The 25,855-nt window shown below is 47.7% G+C and overlaps 1 protein-coding gene and 2 long non-coding RNA genes across 4 annotated transcripts in view; 1 reads left to right on the forward strand and 2 right to left on the reverse strand.

The window, feature by feature from the left end:
• Positions 1-3,870: 3,870 nt before the first annotated feature.
• LOC116815145 (uncharacterized) overlaps positions 3,871-25,855 on the forward strand; it is a 51,389-nt gene continuing 29,404 nt past the window's right edge. The window contains exons 1-2 of the long non-coding RNA XR_012655403.1: positions 3,871-4,703; positions 6,095-6,289. This is a non-coding gene — a long non-coding RNA (uncharacterized LOC116815145). The remainder of the gene's footprint in view (positions 4,704-6,094; positions 6,290-25,855) is intronic.
• LOC116815144 (lymphocyte antigen 6E-like) overlaps positions 7,511-25,855 on the reverse strand; it is a 67,128-nt gene continuing 48,783 nt past the window's right edge. Inside the window, exon 3 of one of the 2 annotated variants that reach the window (XM_075063296.1) lies at positions 7,511-8,398. In XM_075063296.1, coding sequence (XP_074919397.1) covers positions 8,193-8,398 — 206 coding nt within the window. In that variant the 3' untranslated portion in view covers positions 7,511-8,192. Of the gene's footprint in view, positions 8,399-25,551; positions 25,773-25,855 lie in introns of those variants that run through there. The other variant, XM_075063297.1, reaches the window with a different exon arrangement.
• Positions 9,937-18,937, reverse strand: LOC142046412 (uncharacterized). The gene is made up of 3 exons (XR_012655402.1): positions 17,954-18,937; positions 16,199-16,265; positions 9,937-10,024 (listed from the first exon to the last, which is right to left on the reverse strand). It is a non-coding gene; the product is annotated as an uncharacterized LOC142046412 (long non-coding RNA).

Genomic DNA, 25,855 nt, shown 5'->3' on the forward strand with positions numbered 1-25,855 from the left:
CCGAATCCTTGAAATAGAGGGGTTGGGTCATCATTATGTTCACAAGTCATTAGGCAGCTAATTTAGTAGAGGCCGTCAGACGTAACTGTTGTGCAATTGTTTATTAAAAACAACATCTAGGCACGCTGAGGTAAAAATTGTACTGTACTGACTTTGTTTCCCTCTCCTTCATCCTGTCTGTTTGTTGTCATCATGGACTCTAGTCCTGCAATGAACTCAGGGATCTGCCAATATAGGATGTCCTTGCAGGATCGAGACCCTAGATTGTGCAAGGGGCAGGAAGCATGTTTGTATGGCACCCAGCTGGGCCCCAAAGCTGGTGGATGACCAGGGATCTGTGGAAAGCCAAGGTTATCAATGCCCAAGGCCCATCCTGTGGCACATCTCCGGCCTCAGCAGGGTCCTTTGCTCTCTGGCTGTGGCTGCCCCTGGGGCTCCTGCAGGGAAGACCAGCCGAAATGACAATACAGCCTGGGGAGAATTTCCAAACTCCCCACCCCACCCATCTATGGCCCTTAGGGGTGGCAAAGGGATGAAAACAACCCTTTCCCTGCCCCAGTTTGCGTGAGGGTCGCCCCCCTCGGTGGTACAAAAATACCGGACATCCAGGATGATCCTGAGCCTGTAAAACAGTATACTGAGCACCCTGACAGACATCCCAGCACAGCTACCGCAGAAAAGGGAAAACCTGGACAGGTGGCAATATTAATTCAAGTCTGCTGACCCCATGTCAATTTGCAACCATGATAAGTATAAACCCTCAGGAGCAGCCTACCCGACCAGCTCTACCTGGAGTCCTGGGCAGCTGGCCAAGTGGTTGCCAGCAACACTCCAGCTTTCTAATCGCAGAGTCCTTTCCCAAACTGAACTGACTTTCGCTTCCCTTTCCAGACTCATCACAGGCTTTTGCTCACCTCCTGACATCAAAACACTGTCCAGACACAAACGAACTTCGCCTCAGTTACAGTCTTCCCCATGAGGCAGTTAAGTGCCATCATCCTCATTTAACTGAGGAAATTAAATGGCTTGTCCAAGGTTACATAGGGAATCGGGTGCAGGGAACCGAACGCTGCTCTCTTGAACTCCAGACCAGTGATTTAAATGGCAGACTTCCTACTGTCCTTATAGATCGGTGCCCTTCATAACCATACCTGGCCCTTACCAGGACTGTGCCCTGCCTTTTCCTTTGCAGCTCAGGATGACTTTTAGAAGTGAAACACAAATGCCGGGCACAATGGGTAAAATTCTGGGCCCAATGACATCGAGGTGTGTTTTGTCATTGATTTCCATGAAGTCAGAATTTCACCCAATGAGTCTTAGAAATCTATACGTGGAGGAAGTAGAGAGGCTGGCAGGATAGGATGTAAAGTCATCTGCTTACAAAAAAACTATATGGGGATATAAATTCCTTTTTCTTTTCATTATTCCCCTCTTCAGTTTCATTTGTGGCTGAAACTTCAAATAATTGCTGTACTGCCCTTGACCTCGAGTGCCTGAAGCAATGTTGTTTATGATTCTCTTCCTACTAAAACTGAGGTTTATTTTGGAGCTGGTTGGGACCTGGGTTGCTGTTCCACTGGAAATTTCAACATTTCAGGAAAAAAAATTGTTCTGAAGCAGAACAAAAAGCTAAAATTTATCAATTTCCTGCAAAATGAAAATTCTGGAAAAAAAAGATTCAGTAATATTAAATACTATATCTATTATATATTCTATTTATTATAAGTATGATATTAAAAGTAATATTTTACTATAATATAAAAACTGAAATGAAATTAAATATTTCAACATTGTGTAATGAAACATTTAAACCTTTCCTTTCCTTTCAAAAAGTTCATCAAAGTTGACATATACCTGCAAATCATCTCAATGAAACTGCATTTTTTGTTGAAAACTGAACCCTTGAAACATTTGCACTCAGGTGTAGCTATTGTGTGTGCTTGTATTTTATTTCTCTTGTCAACAGCAAAGGGTCAAGCTCGGATGAATTAATACAGCTTTTCCACCTCTATTTTTTATGATTCTTTAGCCTGCACATAATTATTTGGGTAAAAGTTGTGCTCCTTGGCATGCCTGACACTTAGAGGCATGGAAACCTTGCAATTACAGTCATTTGACAAATTTGTCATTCTGTAATGTTAGAACTTGAAAAAGATCATCCTGTTTCTGCTAGAAAGAAGAGCTCTGTGTCACTCAAAAGCTTGTCTCAGCTCACCACCAGAAGTTGGTTCAATGAAAGATATTACCTCACCCACCTAGTCTCTCTAATGACCACTAGATGGCAGGAGATTCTAGGCCTGATTCATGGGCTGCCCTTTGCACCTTATGAAGTCATTTGCTAAAGTGCAGAGTGTAAAATGCTACCATTGTTATTTGGCACCGTTTGAGACCCAGTTTACACAGGGAGGAATGATTGCACACTGTGCCGCGCAATGGCAAATAAAGCCCCTCTTGGTGGCCTGTCTCAGGGAGGGTATGTCTAAACTTGCAGAGTTTTTTCACTGTCAGGTGTCAGAGTAGCAGCCGTGTTAGTCTGTATCCACAAAAAGAACAGGAGTACTTGTGGCACCTTAGAGACTAACAAATTGATTTCAGCATGAGCTCATGCTGAAATAAATTTGTTAGTCTCTAAGGTGCCACAAGTACTCTTGTTCTTTTGGCACTGTCAGTTTCACTGGTGATAGGGAACCAGTGAAAGAAAAGCACTGATCTGTGTACTCACTTAATTCCTCAGGTGTCGGAGAGTGTTTAGATTTGCAGCACTTCCGTTGCCAATGAGAGCAGTGCACTGAGGGTAGCTATCTCAAAGTGCAGCTCTCTCCATTTTGACAATGGGTCTTGTGGGAAGTGGGGGGCGGGGGGTTGTTCGCAAGGCATCCTGAGTTCCTGCATAGCCTCCTCTCCTCAAACACTGATCAGCTCCAGCAGCTCAGCATTGCTCCAAGCAGGGGATCCTTTGCTCTGTAAACAAGAAAAGGAGTTTCAAAGTTCCCACAGCTTTACAGGGGGAGGGGTGGATGTCTGTTTACCTGGCAGCAGAGATGCTGGCCAGCATGGACACCCTAGGCATTGTGGGATATCCTCCGGAGGCTAAAAGCTGTGTAAACAGGAAGAGCGTGTCTTAACTTGCACATCACCACAAAAGCATCTCATGGAGGTGGTTTTCTTTTTGTGGTGAAACTCAGAAGTTTCACCGCAAAAAGTCATTGGCAAGTGAAGACAGTCCCATGGGTTTTGCGCAAACAGACTTTTTTCCACTTTAAATGGCAAGCGTAGACATGCTTGGATTCTTGTAACTACGTTAAGATTTGTAACTTTTCACCTCATTTTCTATCTCTGGCCATGCCACCCTGTACATGTCTGTTTTCAGAAGCTAAGTAGGGTGGGGACTGCCTAGGACTTGGATGGCAGACCTTGTTTCCTTACTGATCTCTGTTGAGAGTTTATAGCTAAAGCTCACAGCTGATCATCTGTGCTGAAGCTCTTAGCTGTGATCCAGCCACTGATTAGGGGGGCCTAGAAATACCCAGGTTAACTTCAGGTCTCATTTAGCATGTTTCTAGCCCTTTGTTTTGTTGCAAAGAAAGCCTTGCAAATGGAAAACATCTCCAGGCTCTCCATAACTTTGGTAAAGCAAAACAGAGCAAAAGCATTGGTCCTTTCTAGGTAGCATCTGTGGCAAATATCAAACCACAATTGTTTTGGCTGTGGTCCTGTCCTATAAAGATAGTGTGTATATATATATACACACACACACATACATAAAAGTGTTTTTTCCCCCCAAATAATTCAACAGCTGAAGGGATTTTGTCCAAACTTTGCAAAAAAGTGACCTTCCAGCAGTCAGCCAGCCAGCATGGAAAATTTCAGTCCCCAAAATGAAAATTTTGGCAAATTATGAGCATGTGCAAACAGCGTATTGGAACAGAAACTCTTGTGATCTTGTTTAAGTACCAGCAACGACTGTTAAACCATGTGGCCACCAATGAAATGCAGCCACTTCTGCGGTGGAAGGCAGGAACCAACCAGTTCAAAGTACTCTCCAAAGAGGAGAAATTCTGGCTAAAGATTTTCTTCCTCTCTTATGAAAAGTGTGCTAAAATCTCTAATGTTCATACAGAGCAGACCTGACCTGCTTTTTAAGGTCTCATCCAAACTACTGCCACTTAGTAAAGTGCATAGGACTGCGTAGTGGGGCAGATTGGCTGCCCGGAGGGGGAGGGGCCCCTCATTGAACCCTGGTGAGCAGAGCCACGCCACACTCAACCCTTCAGCTGGAAGTCAGTGGGCAGGACCAGAAGTATAAAAGGCGGGCCGGAGAACTCATTTGGGAGGCAGCCACCGGAGGAGCTAGACGTCTCCTGTGAGCTCCCGAGCAGGGAGGCTGCTGCAGACCCCAAGGGAGATGAGGACTGGTCAGGGCCACTTATAGACCTGAGCATGGAGGAGCTGCAAGCGCTGAAAGAGGCCTTCTTCCCCAACGACCAGGATGACCCTCTCCAGATCCAGGTACCCCTGGAGGGAGCGCTGGGAAGTGGCACAAAGCAGCGTCAGGAAAATAACCCTAGAGGGGGAAGGTGAGAGCAGGAGCTTGAGTCTTACGTCCCTAGTGTTGTTCGGGAATTAGCTGAAGATGGTGGAGATGGTGATGACTCTCTGACTGATCAGGAGGCCATTCAGGATCAGGATGACTAAGTGTCTTGGTGAGTCCTGGAGCATCATGAGATGGTGGGGGTAGCTGCCTTGAAGGTGAAGTTCACTCTTTCCAGTCCACTCTTTTAAAAGAGAACTGGATAAATTCATGGAGGTTAAGTCCATTAATGGCTATTAGCCAGGATGGGTAAGGAATGGTGTCACTAGCCTCTGTTTGTCAGAGGGTGGTGATGGATGGCAGGAGAGAGATCACTTGATCATTACCTGTTAGGTTCACTCCCTCTGGGGCACCAGGCATTGGCCACTGTTGGTAGACAGGATACTGGGCTAGATGGACCTTTGGTCTGACCCAGTATGGCCATTCTTATGTTCACCCATCCCTCTCCTATCATGTAGTGACTCCGCCCCCCAACTTATAACTCAAAATGATCTGTACCAGTCTTTACTGATTTTCCTAAACAATTTTACATAATCGGTAGAGCCGCACTTGTGTTACCATGAACAACTTAAAGAACAGGCCTCTGCTCAACCAGCATCATCATCTGTATGGGGAAACTGAGGCACAAAGAGGTTAAATTACTTGCCCAAGGTCACACAGGGAATCTGGGGCAGAGCCAGGAACTGAACTCAGATCTTCCGAGCCCCACACCAGTGCTTTAACTACAACATTATCCTTACTCCTCCCAGCTGAGCCTCCACCCTGGAAGACCCTTTGCCTTATACCATTGTTTCCAAGGAGTCAGGAAAGCCAGGGTGAGTTAGAATTTCCAGGCAACTATCTTCATTAAGCTGGAATTAAGGTTGAAAGTGCATCTCAGTAACTTAAGGGTTAAAAACATAGTTACAATTTTGTAGTTATTTTAAAAGACCCAAATATTAGAAACTCAGGAACTTCATTTATATTAAATTTAACAGAAATCTAAGCAAGCCATTCAGCCAGTTTCTAGCTGGACAGTCTTGTTTCTGTAAGGTTTGTCCCTTTCTAGTACTGATATAAAATCCCATGTCCTTTTTGTCCGGTATCATCATGGATGCACAGAAGAAGCTGTTTGCAAAGTGTCCTGTTCTGTCCCCACCAGCATGACCACAGAGACACCGCGTTTGTGAGGTCACATCAGTATCACTCTGTAAAATGGCATCTTCCATGTGACATGACCTTGCATGCACCATGTGTGTGAAGTCACGCCAATGGAGGCAGGGTGGCGCATCCTGCAAAATGGTGTCCTCCATGCAGCATGACCTTGCATGCCCTGTGCATGTGAGGTCACAGCAGCAGCAACAGGATCACATGGGCAGGGGTGGGCCCATGCAACCAAGGGCCTGTATTCTGGGGGTGCCTCAGTGGCCAACTTCCAGAAGCCCCAAAGTCTGAAATGACAGCAAGGCACAAACTGCCTGACACCAACCTCCATTTATCCCTTCTTTGTTCCTTTCCTACCAGAGCCCGATCCTGAAGACCATGACCCATTCGAGGAAGGATCAGGCCCGTTACATTGTAAGATGTATGGGGAATTGGATAAAGCATGTCATGGGGTTAGCTGCTCTTTATGGGGAACCAGGGCCCAGTCTGCTCCTGACCACGTGATAAAGGCCCCGCCGGGGGTAAGTTGCTGCCCCGAGTGGCTGATTAATAAAGGTTACTCATGCGTAGTTAGAGGGCAGACCAAAGGCAGATGGGAGGCTCCTGTGGAGCGGAGGGCAGCTCACAGGAGAAACCTGAGCCAGAGGGCTGAGCAGGGCTCTCTGCGGAACCCATTGGGACAGCGAGCCTCTCAGAAGAGCTCATGGAGACAGGCACCTCCTAGACAGAGGGCTGCAGTCTGCAGGCACCCAAAGGGACCTGGTCTCAGCCGGTGGTCACCCAGACACTGGCTGGAAGCCCAGACTCACCTGGATCACCTGCTTTTCCTGGAGAAGGGTCACAGCGGACAGACTTCCCCGACCCCCTGGCTCCAGAGGAGGATATTACTCCAGCAGGGGCAAGAGGCACAACCCCAGGGCGGATACTGGCACCAAGGGAACCCCAGGGGAAGAGCCTGGGTAGAGGGGAACATAGGACTCAGGTGGGGGACATGGGCTAAGATGAACTCATCACCTGCCGGGATGTTGGGGTGAAAGTTTTGTTGAAGTTCTACCTGGGCTTTCCTGTTAATAAATGACACCCTCCACTAGGGGGTGCCCTTTAGCATTTAACAGGCTGTTTGGACTTGCCACTACCCTGGGTGAGGGGAAAACAAAGGAAGGGCTGGCCTGCAACACCACACCTGCCCGCATGGGGGCGCTCTGGAATGACAAGGGGGTAAAGGAGTTTGCTCATTAAGGCTGTTTTTAAATATAGCTGCAGGGTTTTCCGTCACCAGTCACTGACGATGGAAGGCAGGAATTGGAGAGATGCTAATATCTAACGTACAGACAGACCCTGCAGTGGTTTTGCTCCCATAGAGTTTGCTCCAGTCCCATATGACACATCTGTGGTAGACTAGACTCACGCTTCATCCTGTCCAGCCTCAGTCATATGGACTGAATCCAAAAGGGCTTTTAGGGAGTAAAGCAATACAAAGCAGCATCTGGTCTGTGGGACTAGTTACATCTACCACAGCTGGGAAGAGCAGGGGAATAATCAACTCAAGTGTTCGTTCCTCAGGGCCCGTAGTGGAGGGCAGATGGGGGCAGGCATGGGAGGTAAAGGTCTGTGTTAGGATAAAAAGTGACAAGCAAGACGGCGCTGATGAGAAGCACAGAGCAGCTGTCCCAAGGAGCAGTTGTGCTGCACCCATGAGTTGAGAACTTTTTGCTAACAGGCACCTCACACATCCTGCTCTTTCAGCAAGCAAAGAGACACACAATACATCTGGGCTCAGGCAAGAACAGGAAGGTGTTTATTCAGGTGTGATGCTCACATGCATCACATTGCATTCGTTTTACATAAGAAAAGTCAGCCAAGAAGCAGAATTAAAAAAAATGTAAAAAAACAGAATCCAACCGGGGGTGAATGTATCTGAGGTTTGGTTTTGGATCATGCCTTCCCAGCAGTCAGTCTGGCACTGATCCCTAGCGTGACGTGGATGGGAAATGTCTCTGCGGTAGCAAGAGGCAGGGATGTTTAAGTATTCCGCTTTGGAGGTGGTTTGGGAAAAACATTTCCTGGTGAGCCCTGACCTTTTTTTTAAATCAGCCCCATCAACTGGGACTCCGGGTATAAAAGCAGATGCCTGCCAACATTATCCACCATTTCCTGATGAGTTAAGAGCACAAGTGGGACTGCACTGTTCAGTTGAGTTTCCCAGGCCTCCTGCACACAAAACCATGGGAGCAGCAATCCAGATCTACTAGGAGGCACAGAGGGGCACCCAGTGAAAGCAGCAAGATTTCCTTGTGAATGGCAAGAGGGCAGGTATTGTCTAATGGGATCTTAGAGAGAGTTTGGAAGAAAGGGCACCATCGGTAAGTATAGATTTGCACAGAGTGGGGGGTTGGTGTCTTGTTGGAGAAGCCTGAGCAGGTTCTTCAGGGCATCAAGTTCTTTTTTCCTGGCCCGATCACAGTCCAGCCCTGATATAGACGAAGCTGGCCAAGATCGCCATAGCCAGCACAGAGTAGCTGACTTTCACACTGGTGGCCCCGCTGATGTTGCACAAGAAAGAACTGCAGCAGGAAACGGAGGCAGCTAGTATCCCAATGTTTATCCCAGCACTGGGACAAACTGAAGCACACCCCTTGGAGATGCTCTGCCCAGAATGTCCACCTGAACCAGAAAAAGAAATAAGAGAAAGAGATTCAAGATTAAAATGTTTCCCAGAGTTCGGACAGGAGCTCCTTAGCTCTGTAAAGGAGATAATTGCACTGATGTAGCTAAGCAATCCTCAGGTGAGGAGGCCATTTCTCAGCAGTTAATGGCCTCAGAGCCTTAGCTCTGCCAGACAATGCCCAGCGATTTAAAGCACTACTGGTATTATATACTCTGAAAACAGCACTAGTCTCTTCCTAGCAGTTACAGACCCGTATGTAACAATCTGGGAATATCCCTTTCAGATTCCTGGCCAGGATTTGAGAACAGCCAAAGAACCCTGAGAATCCATTCCAGATTGTCACACTCTGCCCACTGCATGCTGGGACAGGGCCTTGGGAGTTCAATGAGAGCTGCGGGGATACAGCACAGAGGTGACTAGTCCTGTCTCCTGCTCTTGAGCCTCAGAGCTTTAAAGAGCTGGTAGTAGTTAGGTCAGAGCACAGCTGATTAAACAGCAGACACCAATATACTAAAAAAGGCTTCAACCCGGCCTCCTTCTGTGCATGCACAACCAGCCAGGCACTGGGATTGGAGCATGCAAATTCTCTCACTTGCACATGCCAATAGTGGAACCTTGCACCAGCACGAGATCAGGGCCGTCCTTACCCATACGCAAAGCACACAGCTGCGTAGAGCACCAGGAAATTTGGGGCACTACTTTTGTTAACCACATCGCAAGTAATATCAGTGTGCCTCCCCATGAACCAGCTACTTATAGTCCGCTCAAAATGCAGAAGTTGGCAATGGCATTTACACATGCAGTATAATTGCTGCTGGGTGCAATCGGGCACATGCAGGAGACGTCCTTTCCCCTGCGGTCCAGGGACAAAGGCAGCCATCTTTCCCCCCAACAAACCGGAGGGAAAGGGGCAAAGGCTCGATGCCACAAGAATGCAGCGGAGCAGAGGAGGCTGCTTCCCTGAGGAGAAGCGGAGGATCCACTGAGCCCTTTCTAACTGCCCCCTCACTGCGTTCAAGGCTGGCAGCCACTCAGGCAGGCAGCCTCCTTCACTTTCACGTCCAGGGCAGAGCCGCTGAGGAGCGGGTGGGAACTCAGTCCCAGCCCTCGCTCACCTCAGCAGTAGCAGCACCCACTGCTGGGGAGCGGCTGCTGGACTGAGCTATAAAGAGCCTCATTTCAGGACTTCAGCCAATGCTGGAGGGGTAGATATGCAGCCCCCCAGGAAGCCTGACATTGCCTGCAGTGCCCTCCTCTAAGTCACTCACTCAGCTGCAAACCTCACTAATGAGCATGAGGGCTCCGGCTCCCACCCCCTTAGTGTGTCCCAGCAAAGTTCTCCTGCCATTCGGTTTCAAGGAGTGATTCCCCAATTCCAGATCAGCAATGTCCCACCCTTCCAGCAGATAGCGGAAAGAAAACCCACTGATCTGGAACGGGAGCAGCACATCGTCTGGGAAAGCGCTAGGGAAAGACAATAGACAGCTCATGTCCAAACTTACCAATTCCTGCACCAAGATAGGTGGTCACACAGTAGTTTGCCTCACTGGGACATGTAGCTGGTGCCAGACAACCCCAGTTGGAGGACGCTTCACTACAGGTGAAGCAGACCAGTGAGTGAGCTGCAAAAGGAAAATACACCCCATGTTAGAGGCTTGCCAGAATATGTTATTTGTTCCTGGTCTACAGTCCCTGTCCCTGTCGCCTGCTGCTGATGAGCATCAAAATGGACCATATCCTGTTGTTCTCAGCTGCTATTTCAGGCCAAACTCTCACTGAACCCAGTGTAGTTTTTCCTCTGCATCTATTAAGGATTCAGGATTAGACCCAAACACAGAGGAGGGAATTTTTAAAGGCAGAAATGGCAGCTGGGCACCGAACTGCTATTTATGCCTCTGAAAAGTTCCCCCAACACCCTCTGTGATACCCATTTGTAAATACTTTCTCAGCACATTCCTTTCCAAAGCCATAATGTTACACATAAGATAATAAGGAAAAATCAGCATGGACTTCTCAAGAACAAATCATGCCAAACCAACCTAATTTCCTTCTTTGACAAGTTACCAGCCGAGTGGATGGGGCAAAGCAGTAGGCATAATATATCTTGATTTTGACACAGTCCTATATGACATTCTCATAATGAAAGTAAAGAAAGGTGCTCTAAGGTGGGTGCGCAACTAGTGCACAACTGTTATCAGTGGTTCACTGTCAAACCGGGAAGGCAAATTTTGTGGGGTACCACAGAGGCCAGTACTGGGTCCGGTACTGTCCAATATTCATTAATGATTTGGGTAATGGAGTGGAGAGTATGCTTATTGCATTTGCAGATGATGCCAAGCTGGGAGGGGTTGCAAGCACATTAGAGGGCAGAATTAGAATTCAAAACGACCTTGACAAATTTGAGAATTGGTCTGGCATCCACAAAGTGAAATTCAGTGAGCTTAAGTGCAATGTACTACAGTGCTGAAGGAAAAATCAAATGCACAGAAACACAATGGGAAACAACTGGCTAGGTGGAAGCACTGCTGAAAAGGAGCTGGAGGTTATAGTGGATCACAAATTGAATATGAGTCAACAATGTGATTCAGTTCCAAAAAAGGCTGACATCATTCTGGGGTGGATTAGCAGGAGTGCTGTATATAAGACAGAGGAGGTAATTGTTCTGTTGTACTTGGCACTGGTGAGGCCTCAGATGGAGTACTGTGTTCAATTCTGGGCAGCAAACAATGTGGACAAATTAGAGAGAGTCCAGAGGAGTACAGCAAAAATGATAAAAGGCTTAGAAAACCTGCACTTTTGACAAACTGGGCATGTTTAGGCTTGAGAAAAGAAGGCTGAGGGGGAGGGATCACAGTCTTCAAACATGTTAAAGATCTGCTATAAAGAGGACAGTGATGAATTGTTCTTCATATCCGCTGAAGGTAGGACAGGAAGTAATTGGCTTTAATCTACAGCAAGGGAGATTTAGGTTAGATATTAGGAAAAACTTTCTAACTACAAGGGTAGTTAAGGTCTGGACCAGGCTTCCAAGGGAAGTGGTGGAATCCCAGTCATTGGAGGTTTTTAAGAACAAGTTGGACAAACGCCTGTTGGGGATGGTCTAGGTTTTTAAGAACAAGTTGGACAAACACCTGTTGGGGATGGTCCAGGGCCTGGACTTGATGACCACTTGAGGTCTCATCCAGCCCAACATTTCTATGATTCTATGACACTGGCTAAGAGAGTGAGCTTGCCTCCATCTGCGGGTTGGTCCAAGCAATTTCAACAACCTCCTTCTTATAGTTACAAGTGTTTGCCTCTAGTTTGAGTGATACAGGCCTGCAGTTTGGGGCTCAAGACCCTAGGTTCAGTCCCCTCTGATTACCATGTCTGTATTATGCACTGTTACATACAGAAGACATTGCCATCCCAGATCAGACCATATGTTCAAGTTGTTCAGCATCCTATCTTCTGCAGTGATCATCACCTGATGCTTCATAGGAAGGCACAAAAATCCACAGTGCACCTGGGCTAATATGCATGGGGGAAACAACTCCTTCCTGGCTAAAGCTGGTCCAATATTTTATAACGACTAATTTGCAAAGAGACAGGTGCCAATGGATGGTGGGCGGCCATCGAGATATGAGCTCACACTGGCTCTGACGAATGAAGTGGGAATGACATGATGTGTTATTTATTGATGGGTATCGCATGGAAGACCAGATAATTCATTCTGACTTGCCAAAGAAGCTTGGTTCTTATTATTGCAATGCCACAAACATGCTAGATGCTTTACAGAGACAAATAGAGAAGCACAGTGCATTTCCTAAAGAGTTTATAGTGCAAATTGGACAGGAAGTGATGCGTGAGGGTGACAAAGAGAAGGAGGGGATGGGTTAAGGAAGAACAAGATCTGAAGCATTAAGTTCATCCCAGGGCTTGATTTTGCCACCTTTATGTAACAATATCTCCACCTCCATGGGTCACCAGCAGAGTTTGAAGCCAGGCCTTTCAGCAGCACAACACAGACCTTGACCACTGGCAGGAAAGGAATAACTCCAACTAGAAGCAGTAGTGGGCTGTTATCCTCTGTGGCCTAGATACTAGAAGAGGATGCAACACGGATTTTACAAGCACATGCTCCACTTATACTGGGGAGTGCCTTACTCACACAGCTCCAGTGGGGCCAGGTGGGGAGTCAAGTGCTCTTTCAACTGCTCATTGTTTTTTAAAGTTGACAGCTAATCTAGCAAAGGTGGGGAACAGAGAACCTCTTCTCCAGCTCTCCCAGCACAACCACCTAGCAGTGGGCAGGGCACACTCTGATTTTGGCCTTGGCTACAACATCCACTAATACCCCACAGTTCCAGTAAAAGCGGGGGCACGATTAGGCCACTGGACCCACAGCACGCATGTCATAGGTGGTGAACACTGGGCTCTCCCCCACCAATCACCCTGATCTAGCCCATTGGGTCCCAAACTTTAACAACCTGTGGACCCCTTTCACTAAAATGTCAAGTCTCACCAACCCCCTCCTAACAATGAATATTTGCAGGGATTTTCTCCTTTACCTGAGCATAAATGATAAAAGCAGTGATCTTGGAAATATAAAATGTGTTTTTATGACATGCTTATTACACACTATTTATTATTAATTATTATTTATCATTACAGTATTTTTATTACATTATGAAAACGGCAACACTTTTCCAAGATCTCACTTTCGTAGCCTGTATCGCTTTGAATTAGCCAGTTATAAGACAAGGCTCCTATGTTTCATCAAGGAGTATCAGATGTGAAACAGGAGGAAGGTATTGAAAAAGCCAACTCAAAGAGTTCCTCTTACACAAGCATTCAGGTCTTGAGCAGTCCAGGCAAACAACGCACATTACAACAAAGCTTAAACTTGTTCTTCATCCTAATTTTAAAACAATACTAACTGCCTGTTTAATTTTAAAAACAGCAAAAAATATCCACCTCCCTTTCCATTTCTTATAAGGAGTTTTGAAGTTGAAATCTCCTCAGTGTGATAGAGATGCTTGCTTTGATCTGCTTAGCTTTTGGAAGTCCAGGGGCTCCAGGCTGCTGGCCCCGTGCTGCCCGGGGTCCCTAGGGACAGCTCTGTCTGCCATTAGGGAAATTTCCCCTCCCCTTCCGAGAATTCCCTGTAACATTTTGCAAACCCCAGTTTGGGAACTACTGATCTAGCCCTACCCCCAAGTGGCTGCAAGACCCTCCAGGAAGCCAGCACCTTCTCTTTTGGTTCTCCTCCATCTGATGAAAAGACGGGCAAGATTTTGAAATGCTCCTCAGTAAAGTGAGCAAAGGCAGGAAAGCTGGGCTCTGATCAGTGGCTGAACACAGGCCTGGGTGCTTCTTGATGGTTCATTTTTTTAATACAGACATTGTGATTATTGGCTTATTGGCCCAGCTGCACTCGAACGACTACATACACTTTGGGGATCACTGTTTATTCTTACTGAGCACCCAGAGTGAAAGGTCTTTGTGCTGTGTTTATACAGCACCTAGCATAACCCAGTCTGGTTCAGGACTAGGGCTCCTAGGAGTCCAGGGTCAAAGCAGAACAATCAACAGATGCTTTATTAAGAGAGACTAATTGAACTACATGAGTGAGAGGTCTGGAGAATGCAGCTAGAACAAGCTGAGACCAGTTTTCAAACAGCTCCATCCCATCACTTCTTAGCAAGAATATATAGTTACAAGCATTGCATCACCAGCTCAAAATGTCACCGCCTGATCCTGAAGGAAGGGACTGGTTTTGTAGCAAGTCTGCAGAGCAGTTTAAACTGCAGCTACCTGTCAGGATTACAGAGCCACATGTCTGATTCAGATCCCACAGAAGCCAGAGGAAAGCCTCCCATTGACAGAGCCTCAGACAGCACAGTCCTCCGAGGAGCCCAGGAATCAGTGGATTAATTTGATGGTTCAATTCTGAGTCAGTACAAATGGCATCGCAGAGATTCCACATTGATTGTCCCTCAGTGACGCTAAGGCAGATGATCTTAGCTCAGTTTGCATTTTTAACCATCGGTGCCACAAGTTTAACCTGGATCACTCCTGTTTACTCATCACCACTAATCTAGCTCAGGTTCTTATACAGCCTCCCACTACCATAGCATCTGAGCACCTCAGAATTTTTAATGTTATTTACCCTCACAGAGACAAAACAAGGCTAAGTAACTTGCCCAAGGGCATGCAGGAAGTTTGTAGCAGAACAGGAATTTAAACCTAGGTCTCCCAAGTCCTACTCTAGGGCCCGATCAACCAGACCACCCTTCCTTTCACTAATAACCATTTTATGATCACACTTAAATTCTGAGGATGTGTGAGCCAAGATAAAATCCAGTTCCACTCCCTCTCCCAGAGCTACGCGGGCAAACATGGTTAAAGAGGAGTGAAAATGATTTTTTTTTCATAATTCCAAATACTCATGTTGAGTAGCTAGGTACAATTTACAACACTGTTGTGTTTCTGCCCAGAGCAATTACTGATCTCAATAATTCTGATATATTTATAGGTGCATTTTTTAAATGTCCTTTGATTTGAAACTGCCCAATTGCTCTGTGGCTAATCTATGTTCCTAGCACAGTAACCCTAACCCAGCCCCCATCCACTTGTGTGTTCACCCACTTATTACACTGTGTCTTAATTTAGACTGTAAACTCTCCAAGGCAGAGACTGCTTTTTAATGTGTTTGTAAGCCAGCAAAACGGGCCCTGAATCGTAACTGTGGCTTCTGCCTCCTCCTATAATAGGTACAATAAACAATGTCTGTACTAGATTCACAGATTCAGAAGATCATTGTCAACATCCAGGCTGACCTCCTATAAAACACAGAGAACCGCCCCCAAAATAATTCCTAGAGCAGAGCTTTTAGAAAATCACCCCATTTTGATTTAAAATTTGCCAGTGATGGAGACTCCACGATAACCCTTGGTAAATTATTCCAATGGTTAATGATCCTCACTGTTACAAATTTATGTTTTATTTCCAGTCTGAATTTGTCCAGCCTCAACTTCCAGCCATTGGATATAGTTATTGTTTTCTCTGCTAGACTGAAGAGCCCATTATTAAGTATTTGTTCTCTGCATAGGCACTAACAGATCAAATCACCCTTAATCTTTTCCTTGTTATGCTAAATAAAGAGCTCCTTGAGTATACTGCTATAAGAAGGGGCGGCTCCAGGCACCAGCACGCCAAGCGTGTGCTTGGGGCGGCAAGCCACGGAGGGCACTCTGCCGGTCACCACGAGGGCAGCAGGCAGGTAGCCTTCGACAGCATGCCTGTGGAGGGTCTGCTGGTCCTGCGGCTTCAGCAGACCTCCCGCAGGCAAGCAGCCCAAGGCAGCCTGCCTGCCCTGCTTGGGGCAGCAAAATACCTAGAGCCGCCCCTGGCTATAAGCCATGTTTTCTAATCCTAAACATTTTCTTGGCTCTTCCCTGAATCTTTTCCAATTTACCAACATCCTTCTTGAATTGTGGACATCAGAACTGGACACAGGATTCCAGCAGTGGTGGCACCAGTGCCAACAACAGAGGTAAAATAACCTCTGTACGTCTACTCAAAATTCCATTATACATCCAAGAATCACATTAGCCCTTTTGGCCATGGTGTCACACTGGGAGCTCATGTTCAGCAGATTATCCACCACGGCCCCCCAAAGTTTTTTCAGAGTCACTGCTTCCCAGAGCAGAGTCTCCCCTCCTGTAAATATGGCTGACGTTCTTTGTCCCTAGATGTATACCTTTACATTTAGCTGTATTAAAACGCATATTGTTTGCTTGTGCCCAGCTTACCAAGTGATCCAGATTGCTCTCTGTCAGTGACCTGAGCTCTTCATTATTCACTACTCCCCTAGTTTTTCTGTCACCTCTACATTTATCAGTGATGATATTGTTTTCTTCCAAGTCATTGATAAATATATTAAATAGCGTAGGGACAAGAACTGATCCCTGTATGACCATACTAGAGATTCACCCACTCGTTGATGATTCCCCATTTACAATTACATTGTGACACCTAGCAGTTAGCCAGCTTTTAGGCCAGGTCTACACGACCACTTATGTCAGCAAAATTTATGCTGCTCAGGGGTGTGAAAAAACACACCCCATAGCGACATAAGTTATACCAACCTAACTGCTAGTGTGGACAGAGCTATGTCACTCACCCACCAACACAGCTACAACCACTCACCGGGGGTGGTTTAATCCTGTCACGGGCAGAGCTCTATCTGGTCGGCATACAGCAGCCACAGGAAGATCTTACAGAGGTGCAGCTGCATCGGTACAGCTCTGCCGCTGTAAGCGCACTAGGGTAGATGTGGCCGTAGTCAATGTGTGCCAGGCTAATGTTCTATCATTACAGTTTTACATCAAAATGTCACACGGCACCAAGTCAAACACCGGTACTAACAAGTACATTAAAGAGGAAAAGCAGAAACAACAGGCTCATGAAAAATGTCTAAAAATAGAAAATGTAATGAAGAGGGAGGAATTATTTCAGGAGGCTGTGACTGAAACTACAGAACAAAGAACCTAAGCAATGCAAGAGCAAAAACCAGTTGCCACCAAGCAGATAATGGGACAATTTTCCAGGGGAAGAAGCTTTTGGTGCTCAGCTACTAGAGATGCTGAAGAACTGGAGAGATACAACACAGCCCTTAGGAAATGCCTTAGATAAGACCTGTGGAATCTGACCTTGCAAAGATCACAGCTCAGCCAAGGCTCTCACACCCCGACCCAGTGGCCAATGCACTCAGTGGAAAGTCTCCCGTTGACATCACTGGGCTTTGCATCAAACCGTTACTGCCCACGCCAGCTCTGTCTGTGTTCTCCACGCAGCCACTGCTCTCCTTCAACCGCCCAGTACTTGGCACTTAAACTCCATGTTATGTCTTCAAGGCAAGTTAGTGAGTAGCCAGCTAAAGCACAGGAAGTTCCTCAGGAGAAGTTCCTTGCATGGCAAAAGGAATATTGCTGTTGTTCTGGGGACAAAGTTAGCTACAGTAACCCCATTTGCCTGGCAAAGGGTGTCTACTGTCCAGGCACATGGGCCAGTAGACTTCTGTCACACCCTGGGCTAGATTTGATCACATACAGACTGGGACTGGGAAAATAACACACTCTCTGTGTCCATTTGGTTGATATTACAATTAGACACTGCGGTGTGGGATCCAGAGTGAGTATCTAGAGGGGGCAGCTAAGATCATCTTAAGAGCAGCAAGAAATCAGCTAGTTGTTTCTCACTATGGACCCCATGGAACTGGAAGTGTCCTTGATTTCTGAGCCAGAAACCCAAGGGGCTGGAGCTGATCAGTTTCTTTGGGCTCAGGCTGTAGTTTATCCGGACACCTGGTGCAGGTCTTGGGGTGACATGTTAATATGAGTGAACAGTAAGAGAGGGGGTTAATGCATTTGTATAGACGATCAAAAAACAACAGAGTCTGGGAGACTATAAATGGGGAAATCTTCGGACAAGTGAACATTCATTGGTTAATAACCGAGCCTGTTCTTCCTAGGTTTAGTAAATAAATAAATAAAAGCCTATTCCACAAACACCTTTTATCCCTGGGAGTCTCTCATCCAAGTATCAAACTGCCCCAGACCTCCTTATCTTTTAAAACCAGATGAGCTCAGGAAGAGCTGGAGGAGTAAAATTATCCTCCATTAAGAATCAACCAGTGGCTCCTCCAACCGGAACCTACTGCTCTGACCCCCTCCCCTAATACTACAGGAATTCCACTGCAGCATTGTAAGAACGCAGGGCCTGAGTCTGATCTCACTTGGGCCGATGTTCCACTGCGCCGGCTTAACTGAATTCAGTGCAGTTACTCCTGATTTACTCCACTGTATCGGGCATCATGATCAGATCCCTGAAGCTAATTACAGTAGAAGAACTTGCAAAAGTTAGGGTTGCAAGAAAGCAATGCTGAGAAGCACCGATCGCCCTGCGTGAAAGAGCCTGGCTCCGAGGATAACCGTATAAAAGATTTCTTTAAGAGATGACTAGACAGGTCTCCAGGGCTAGTCCCCTGGCACCCTCTCTCCCTCTAGGCCTCTCAAGACATGCTGCTGTTGGAAGGAGCTCAGATCCACAGAGCTGTGCTCCTCCCTGCATCCAGAGCTAGGGTGACCAGACAGCAAATGTGAAAAATCGGGACAGAGGGAGGGGAGGTAATAGGAGCCTCTATAAGAAAAAGACCCCAAAAATCGGGACTGTCCCTATAAAATGGAGACATCTGATCACGCTATCCAGAGCACTGCATCCCCCTAAACATCATGAAAGGGAGATAACTTGCTGTGCCTGCACTGAGCTATCTTTATTCCATCCACACAAGCTAGTGCTGGAAAGACAGCCAACGCACCAGCCACAGCTTCGCACTCCCAAGCGGCTGCCTGCAAAGGGAGGTTTGCAGAAGTGCCAGCTCCCACTGAAAGGCAGAATCTTTGCCAGCGGTGCTGCAAAAATCCCCCTCTGCCCCTGCCATTTCTAGCTGTTTCCCTGTCTCTCTCTCAGGCACAGAGGAATCATTAGCAGCATCTCACCTTGCTCCACACACAGAATCCCAGCAAGCAGGGGGAGAAGAAAAGCCTTCATCTTCGGCCTGCCGTCACAGCCTGGGCAGATCAGATAGCTGCTTCCTGGGGGGGCTGGCTATAAATGAGGCTCTTGCTGGATGTCTGTGAAGGCAGCTCACGCGAAGACCGTGAGTTAGAGGGGCGGAGACAGGAGATGGATGGCTGGGCAGGGTGTGCAGGGGAGTTTGCTCACGTGGTTTTTTGGTTTTAGTTCAAGAGCAGCCAGACGCAAGAAGGCTCAGGGGCTTAACGGAATCGAGTGCTGCAGGAAACGTGATTGTGTTTGGTTTCGTTTCCCCGCCGCAGTCTGGAGGGAGGAGGAAATGCAGGACTACAGCATTCCTGTGCCAAAAGCTTCTGCACAAGGAGAGGGTTAATACACGGCATAAGCCAGACAGCACGGTGGAAAATCCCTACTTTATTGTCTAATCCAGTGGTTCTTAACCCTTTCCATACGGGGCTCCAACAGCAAAGGGGGTGGGGACCCTGCTCCTTGCCTTCTGGGTGCAGAGAGAGGGAGCGGGGTCACCAGTGGAGCTGGCCAGGACAGAGAAGCTCCATCCTGTGGAAAAGTTCCAGGTGGCGATAAATCTTTCTGTCCCAAAACCAGATGAAAAGTTAAAACCTCATGGGGGTGGCGACGAAAGGATTGAAAAGTCAAACGTGTTTCAGACTTTTAAAAACGGTTTTTAAAAAACAAAACAGGTCCCCAGAATGCCTGGCTCGCCCACTCTTCAGCACCTTGATCTACGAGCACCCCAGGCCACCTACCTCCCGACCTGGCTGCCCTGGCTCCTTGATGCCTCCAGCTGCCCAACTCCCCATCGGCCCAGCTGGGTGTGCAGCCCAAGACACCAAGGAGCGGGGCATCCACACAGAGGGGCAGGCAGGCAGCACTGGGAATGGGGGAGCTCAAGGAGTGGGGCAGCCTGCCAGGCAGGTGGATGGGAAGACAGGCAGCAAGTGGTTCCAAGGAGCAGGGCAGGTGGGAGTGTTGGGCAGCCCAGGAAGCTGGTTGTCTGGGTGTCAGCTGTGAGGAGGGTCAGGCAGCCTGGCAGTCTCCAGGCAGCACATGGGGAGCCAGCTTCTATGGGGCTCCAGGGAGCAGAGCAGCACACCAAGTAGGGAGTCAGGAGAACCAACGAGCCAGCCAGCTGACTGGGGGATGGGGGAGCAGGCAGCCTGGGGAGATGGCTGCCTGGGATTTGGGGAATCCCAGTTCCCACACTTCCCTCCAGACGTGCTGCTGATGAGCTGGGGGTGAACTGGCAGGAAGTCAGGCCAGTTTCTCTCTGAAGTTTCAGCCAAATCGACATGTTCCTGCAGGCCATTCTGATATTGTCAAACCCCAGCCAGGGTGAGAATCCCTAATTTAAACCCATTTCCTTCCCAAGACACTGCATACTTCTCTCAGCTTTCTCCAGTCTAGTTTAAAATGTCCTGCGTCTGACGAAGTGGGTATTCACCCACGAAAGCTCACGCTCCAAAACGTCTGTTAGTCTATAAGGTGCCACAGGATTCTCTGCTGCTTTTACAGATCCAGACTAACACGGCTACCCCTCTGATACCAGAATATGAGGTTTCCACAGTTCTCTCATCATTTATCATTATTTAGTGCTGAATTATCGGGGGCAGTGGTACTGGCCTCTGTATTTCTGTTGCCTAAAGCTTGTCCATTAAAATGGGTTCCTGTGACCTTTCCTTTATTTAGTTTGCAAAGTCAAGCACCCAAAAGTTAGGTATGATGAACCGGCAGAGTCAGGGGACTACAACTCCCATCAGTCCCTTCCCCACGGCACTTCCCTTTCTGCAGGCAAGGTAGGAGGAAGGACCCTGAGCAGAAAATGATGGGGCACCTTTGGGAGGGAGCAGCTGCATGGCTAACCAGGAGCTGCAGAGAAGCGGGATGCAAAGAACTGTCTGCAGAGTTAGGTGTGTGCGGGACATTGCAGACTGGTGCAGGTCTGTGTGGGGCTTACAGGGGACCAGCAGCAGCTGGGCAAGGAGCCAGTGCAAAGGGGCCCCATGAGAGACACTGAGCCCAGCCTGGAAACCTGGGAGCTCCTATTTGCTTGAAAACAGACTGGATTGCAGAGGGGAGGGATAGCTCGGGGGTTTGAGGATTGGCCTGTTAAACCCAAGTTGTGAGGTCAATCCTTGAGGGGGCTGCTTAGCGATCTGGGGCAAAATCAGTACTTGGTCCTGCTAGTTAAGGCAGGGGGCTGGACTCAATGACCTTTCAGAGTCCTTTCTAGTTCTCTTAGAGAGGTATATTTCCATATATTATTTTTATTATGCATTAGGTCTGAAGAGACCTGACTCGAGTGCACTGTCCCAGGAACTCAAACAAGAACTGCTCTTGCTCACTGTGAATTGTAACATCACAACAGGTATTTGCAACCTTCCCTTTCCTGCCAGGCCTAGTAAAATATCCTTTCCCTTAAACATCCCTCAGGGTAGTTATTCGGACCCACCAGAATAGGCACCAACTTTGCCAGTGGGTGCCCATGCCCCCACCCCTTTCCCTGCCCCTGGCCCCACCCCGACTCCATCCCATCCCGGCCCTGGCCCCAACCCCATTCCAAACCCATCCTCAAAGTCCCCGCCCTAACTCCGCCCCCTCCCTGCCCCTATTGGATCCCTTCCCCAAATCCCTACCCCAACCCCGCCTCTTCCCCCCGTGCACTGTGTTCGCCCTCCTCCCCCATCCCTCCCTGCCCAACGAACCAGCTGCTTTCTGGCACAAGCACTGGGAGGGAGGAAGGGAGCGGGGAGAAGGAGGACGTGGGGCTGCACTCGTGGAGGAGGCAGAGATGAGTGGAGGTGGGGTGGGGCCATAGGGAGCTACCGGTGGACGCTGAGCACCCACCAATTTTTTTCCATGGGTGTTCCAGCCCCAGAGCACCCATGGAGTCAGCGCTTGTGCCCACCAGGGTTAGTCCCTATACAGCCTAGCAGCTGCAGCACCTACACTGCTTGCCTCCAAGTCACAGCCCGCCTGGCATGCTACTGGCACCCCGGGGCTTTTTCCCACAGGACAAGTGCCTCATTCAGTACATCCAAGGATGGACACACAGGGGGCAGAATTAAGTTGCTAGAGCAACCAAACCCTACCTGGCATTTGCTAGTTTTCGAGTGCTTGACTTTGCAACTTTAATGTAGCTTCTTGGGTGAGCTATTTGAGATTTAAATTACGGTAGCACCCAGGGACCCCAACCAGGGCACAGGGATGATGCTAGAGGAGCTGCTAAGGAGGGCAAGGGCAGCTGCAGCAATAGAAGAGCCCTTGGGTAGGGTCTGCCTCATCCCACTGAATTGACTTGGGGGTGGAGGCAGCAGCACTTCTTGCATTGGGGGCGAGGCAGGGCAGGGGAGGCATTAGTACAATTTTGGGGCAGAAGAAGCAGGGACCACTCCTCTTTCTCTTCACCTCCCTCCACCCGATACCCCTGGCAGGGACCCTCCCCCGAAATCCCCAAGCCTCTGGGTTAGGACCTTCCTCCTTTCTGTCACTGACTGACTCAGGGCCTGCAGCAGGGCCATTCTCTGGGCAACATAATAAGCACATGAGCTGGCTTGTAGTCGGCTGCCTGATTGGCTAACCCGCCCCACTGGAGGGAAGAGTCAGCAGACTGGCTATTATGCCCAGCAGCTTCTCCTTCCTTCATTGTGTCACTCCAATTAACCCGTCTTTGATCCTGGGCTCCAGTTCCTGGTTACTGCTCTAAGTCTTGGTCCTGACTCCTGATTTCACCATTGGGCATGACTCCTGCTGACCTATTTGTTGACAGAGTGAGTAAACATCCCTAACAATAGGGTTCATAGTTAATAACCATTCTAATCAATCACAGCACAACATGCAACAAAAACCAGATGTGCCACATTTTGGTGGCTGGTCACAAGTGATGTTGACTTGGAGTGACGCCTGGGCAGGCTTGGGGATCGAGAGCTGTTCTCTCTGCCGGAGCTGCCAGCCGCCTCTCAGCCAAGCCATTGCAAGCTGGCTAGTGTATTTTAGGTGCTGTGGTAGCAATGGGTCTGGAAGCAGAGATGCTGCAGCCTCACAAATCAGTTCAGGGAAGAGTCTGCCGTGCATAAGGACCTGTGACAAGACAAGGAATTCTCATATGCTGCAGTTAATGCTCCAAACAATAAGACCACTACAAACATTTCAAACCTACATGGGAACGCCTCCTTTAATACCTTGCCAGCACCTAGACCTTCATCACATTCTTTGCAATGTCTCTTATTTATCAGTGGCTTAACTCCAGCCATTTCCACTTTCAATTTCTCTATATCTAATCTACGCAAGTCAATCAAAGCACACAGTGATTTCAATGTCAAGATGTCTGGAGAGCTGTTGGAATAGATTGCTGGCAAGCTTTTGTAAAACTTGGAGTTCCTCTCAGATAATCTCCTTTGCAATTCACCATTGGTTTCATCAGTCAGTTCATGATGAATCTATCGTGACCAGACAGCAAATGTGAAAAATCAGGATGGTGATTGGGTGTAATAGGAGCCTCTATAAGAAAAAGACCCAAAAATCAGGACTGTCCCTATGAAATGAGGACATCTGGTCACCCTAGATGAATCTGAGACCACTGATAGGGACCAACGTTCCAAAGTGTCAATGAGCAAGTGCTCCATGACTATCGAACCTTGACATTTTGGGGGCAGTATCTTGGCTATTTTGCTGGCACTATTGAATGTTGATGCTTCATCACATGCATCTTTCAAGACAGAGGGCTTGGATGACATTTCTGAGGACAAATCCTTCAAATCTTCAAAGGCACCTAATCAGTTTGACTCTTTTAGCAAGGTGTGTTAGCTCCTTTGGAAGGTAATTGTTCATAGGAGCAAAAATTTTAAAAATCATTCTGTGGCAAGTTCCCCCCCGGGGTGCGACCTGGAACTGGGGTACTATTCAACCTCTGACCGAGCAGCCTGGGTTCCCTGTCACATTGTGCTATGTAGAACTGATGAATGAAATTGTTTTCAATTGTTCACTTTATTAATGTAAATTCATAAGTAAAGTTTTATGAATGAAACAACATTCATTCATAAAACCGGTTACCCCAATAACTGGCTAATAATTAAAATGCTTGTTAAGAGCCACAGTTGTTCAGCCGGCTGCCTTTGTAAGTTTCACTATCAGTCCAGTTCCTGCTTAAGGCCTTGGCTACACTGGCGCTTTACAGCGCTGCAACTTTCTCATTCGGCTTTGAAAAAACACCTCCCTGAGCGCAGCAAGTTACAGCGCTGCAAAGCACCAGTGTAAACAGTGCCTCAGCGCTGGGAGTGTGGCTCCCAGCGCTGGGAGTGTGGCTCCCAGTGCTGTAAACTAATCCCCATGGGGAGGTGGAGTACCTGCAGCACTGGGAGAGCTCTCTCCCAGCACTGGCGCCACGACCACACTCGCACTTCAAAGCGCTGCCATGAGAGCGCTTCCACGGCAGCGCTGTACAGCTGCAAGTGTAGCCATTCCCTAAGTCACTGAGACTTGCACTGTTTTAGTATCTCAGTATTATAACTTCTGTTCATCATTCATATACTTGCCTACATTGTCACTTCTGTTCACTGTTTGCCATCCACTACTGTTGTCTATATTGTAACTTCTGTTCACTGTTTGCCATATTGTAATTCAAACCCCATTTTAAAACACTTACTCCATTTTGTAAAAGCTTGCTCCAACCTTCATTTTTGCAAACCCTGCTGTAATCTTAATAGTTTAGTTTAGATGTGTGAATGAGGTATGTATGGATGATGGAAACAACCTCCAGCCCCAGCCTGTCCTGATGAAATAGAGTTCAAACATCAACGGCTGAAGATGCAGACAAAGGACCTAAAAAAGTAAGAAAAGTCCACCCTAAAAAGAAAAGGTACAATAGAAGGAAGATCAAAGCCAGGTCCGAGGCTGAAAGTCATGCCTGCAATTGACAGGTGATCAATCACCAAACCCAGAGGACACAGCAAGACCCATAAACTCTGGATTCAAACTAAAGCCTACAAAAAGGATAGGTAAGATGAAAGACTCTGGAGGATAACTTTCTGCTGCCAATGTGGAAGGGCATTGGTGCATGCCCAACAGAGACCCAGCCCTTCCTTGTGCCCGGCTTTCCTGGCCAGTTAGCCTCCACCAGCTATGAACCCAAGCTGCAAAATCAAGCCCCGAACTCAAGCAATGTTCAGGACTAGTAACTATGCAGCAGCTGCAGAGCATCTGATAATGTGTGTGTCTGTGTAGGTATAATGTGTGTGTATAAGGATAAAGATATTAGTTATTGGTCATAAACCAGATTGTTATCATGATAAATGTGGCATCTTTGTCTTGCCCCCTGAAAAGATCCTTGTAGTTTTGTCTGTATAACAGCAGCAATCCAGATTTGCTAAGAGGCACAGAGGGGCACTCGGTGACAGCAGCAGAGTTTCCTTGTGTATGGGAAGAGGGCAGGTATTGTCTAATGGGATATGAAGAAAGGGCACCATCGATAACCCCAGTATAGCTTTGCACAAAGCGGGGTCTGGTGTCTCATTGGAGAAGCCTGAGCAGGTTCTTACGGTCTTCAAGTTCTTTTTTTCTGGCCCGATCACAGTCCAGCCCTGATATAGATGAAGGTGGCCAAGATTGCCATGGCCAGCACCAAGTAGGTGACTTTGACGCTGCTGGCCCCACTGGTGTTGCACAAGAAAGAACTGCAGCAGAAAACAGAGGCGGATGCTGTCCCTATGTTTATCTCACCGCTGGGGCAAACTGAAGCACATCCCTTGGAGATGCTCTGCCTGGAATGTCCGCCTGAACCAGAAAAAGGAATAAGAGAAAGAGATTCAAGATTAAAATGTTTCCCAGAGTTCAGACAGGAGCTCCTTAGTTCTGTA

This window comes from Chelonoidis abingdonii, chromosome 2 (assembly GCF_003597395.2).
Source record: "Chelonoidis abingdonii isolate Lonesome George chromosome 2, CheloAbing_2.0, whole genome shotgun sequence".
NCBI lineage: Eukaryota > Metazoa > Chordata > Testudines > Testudinidae > Chelonoidis > Chelonoidis abingdonii.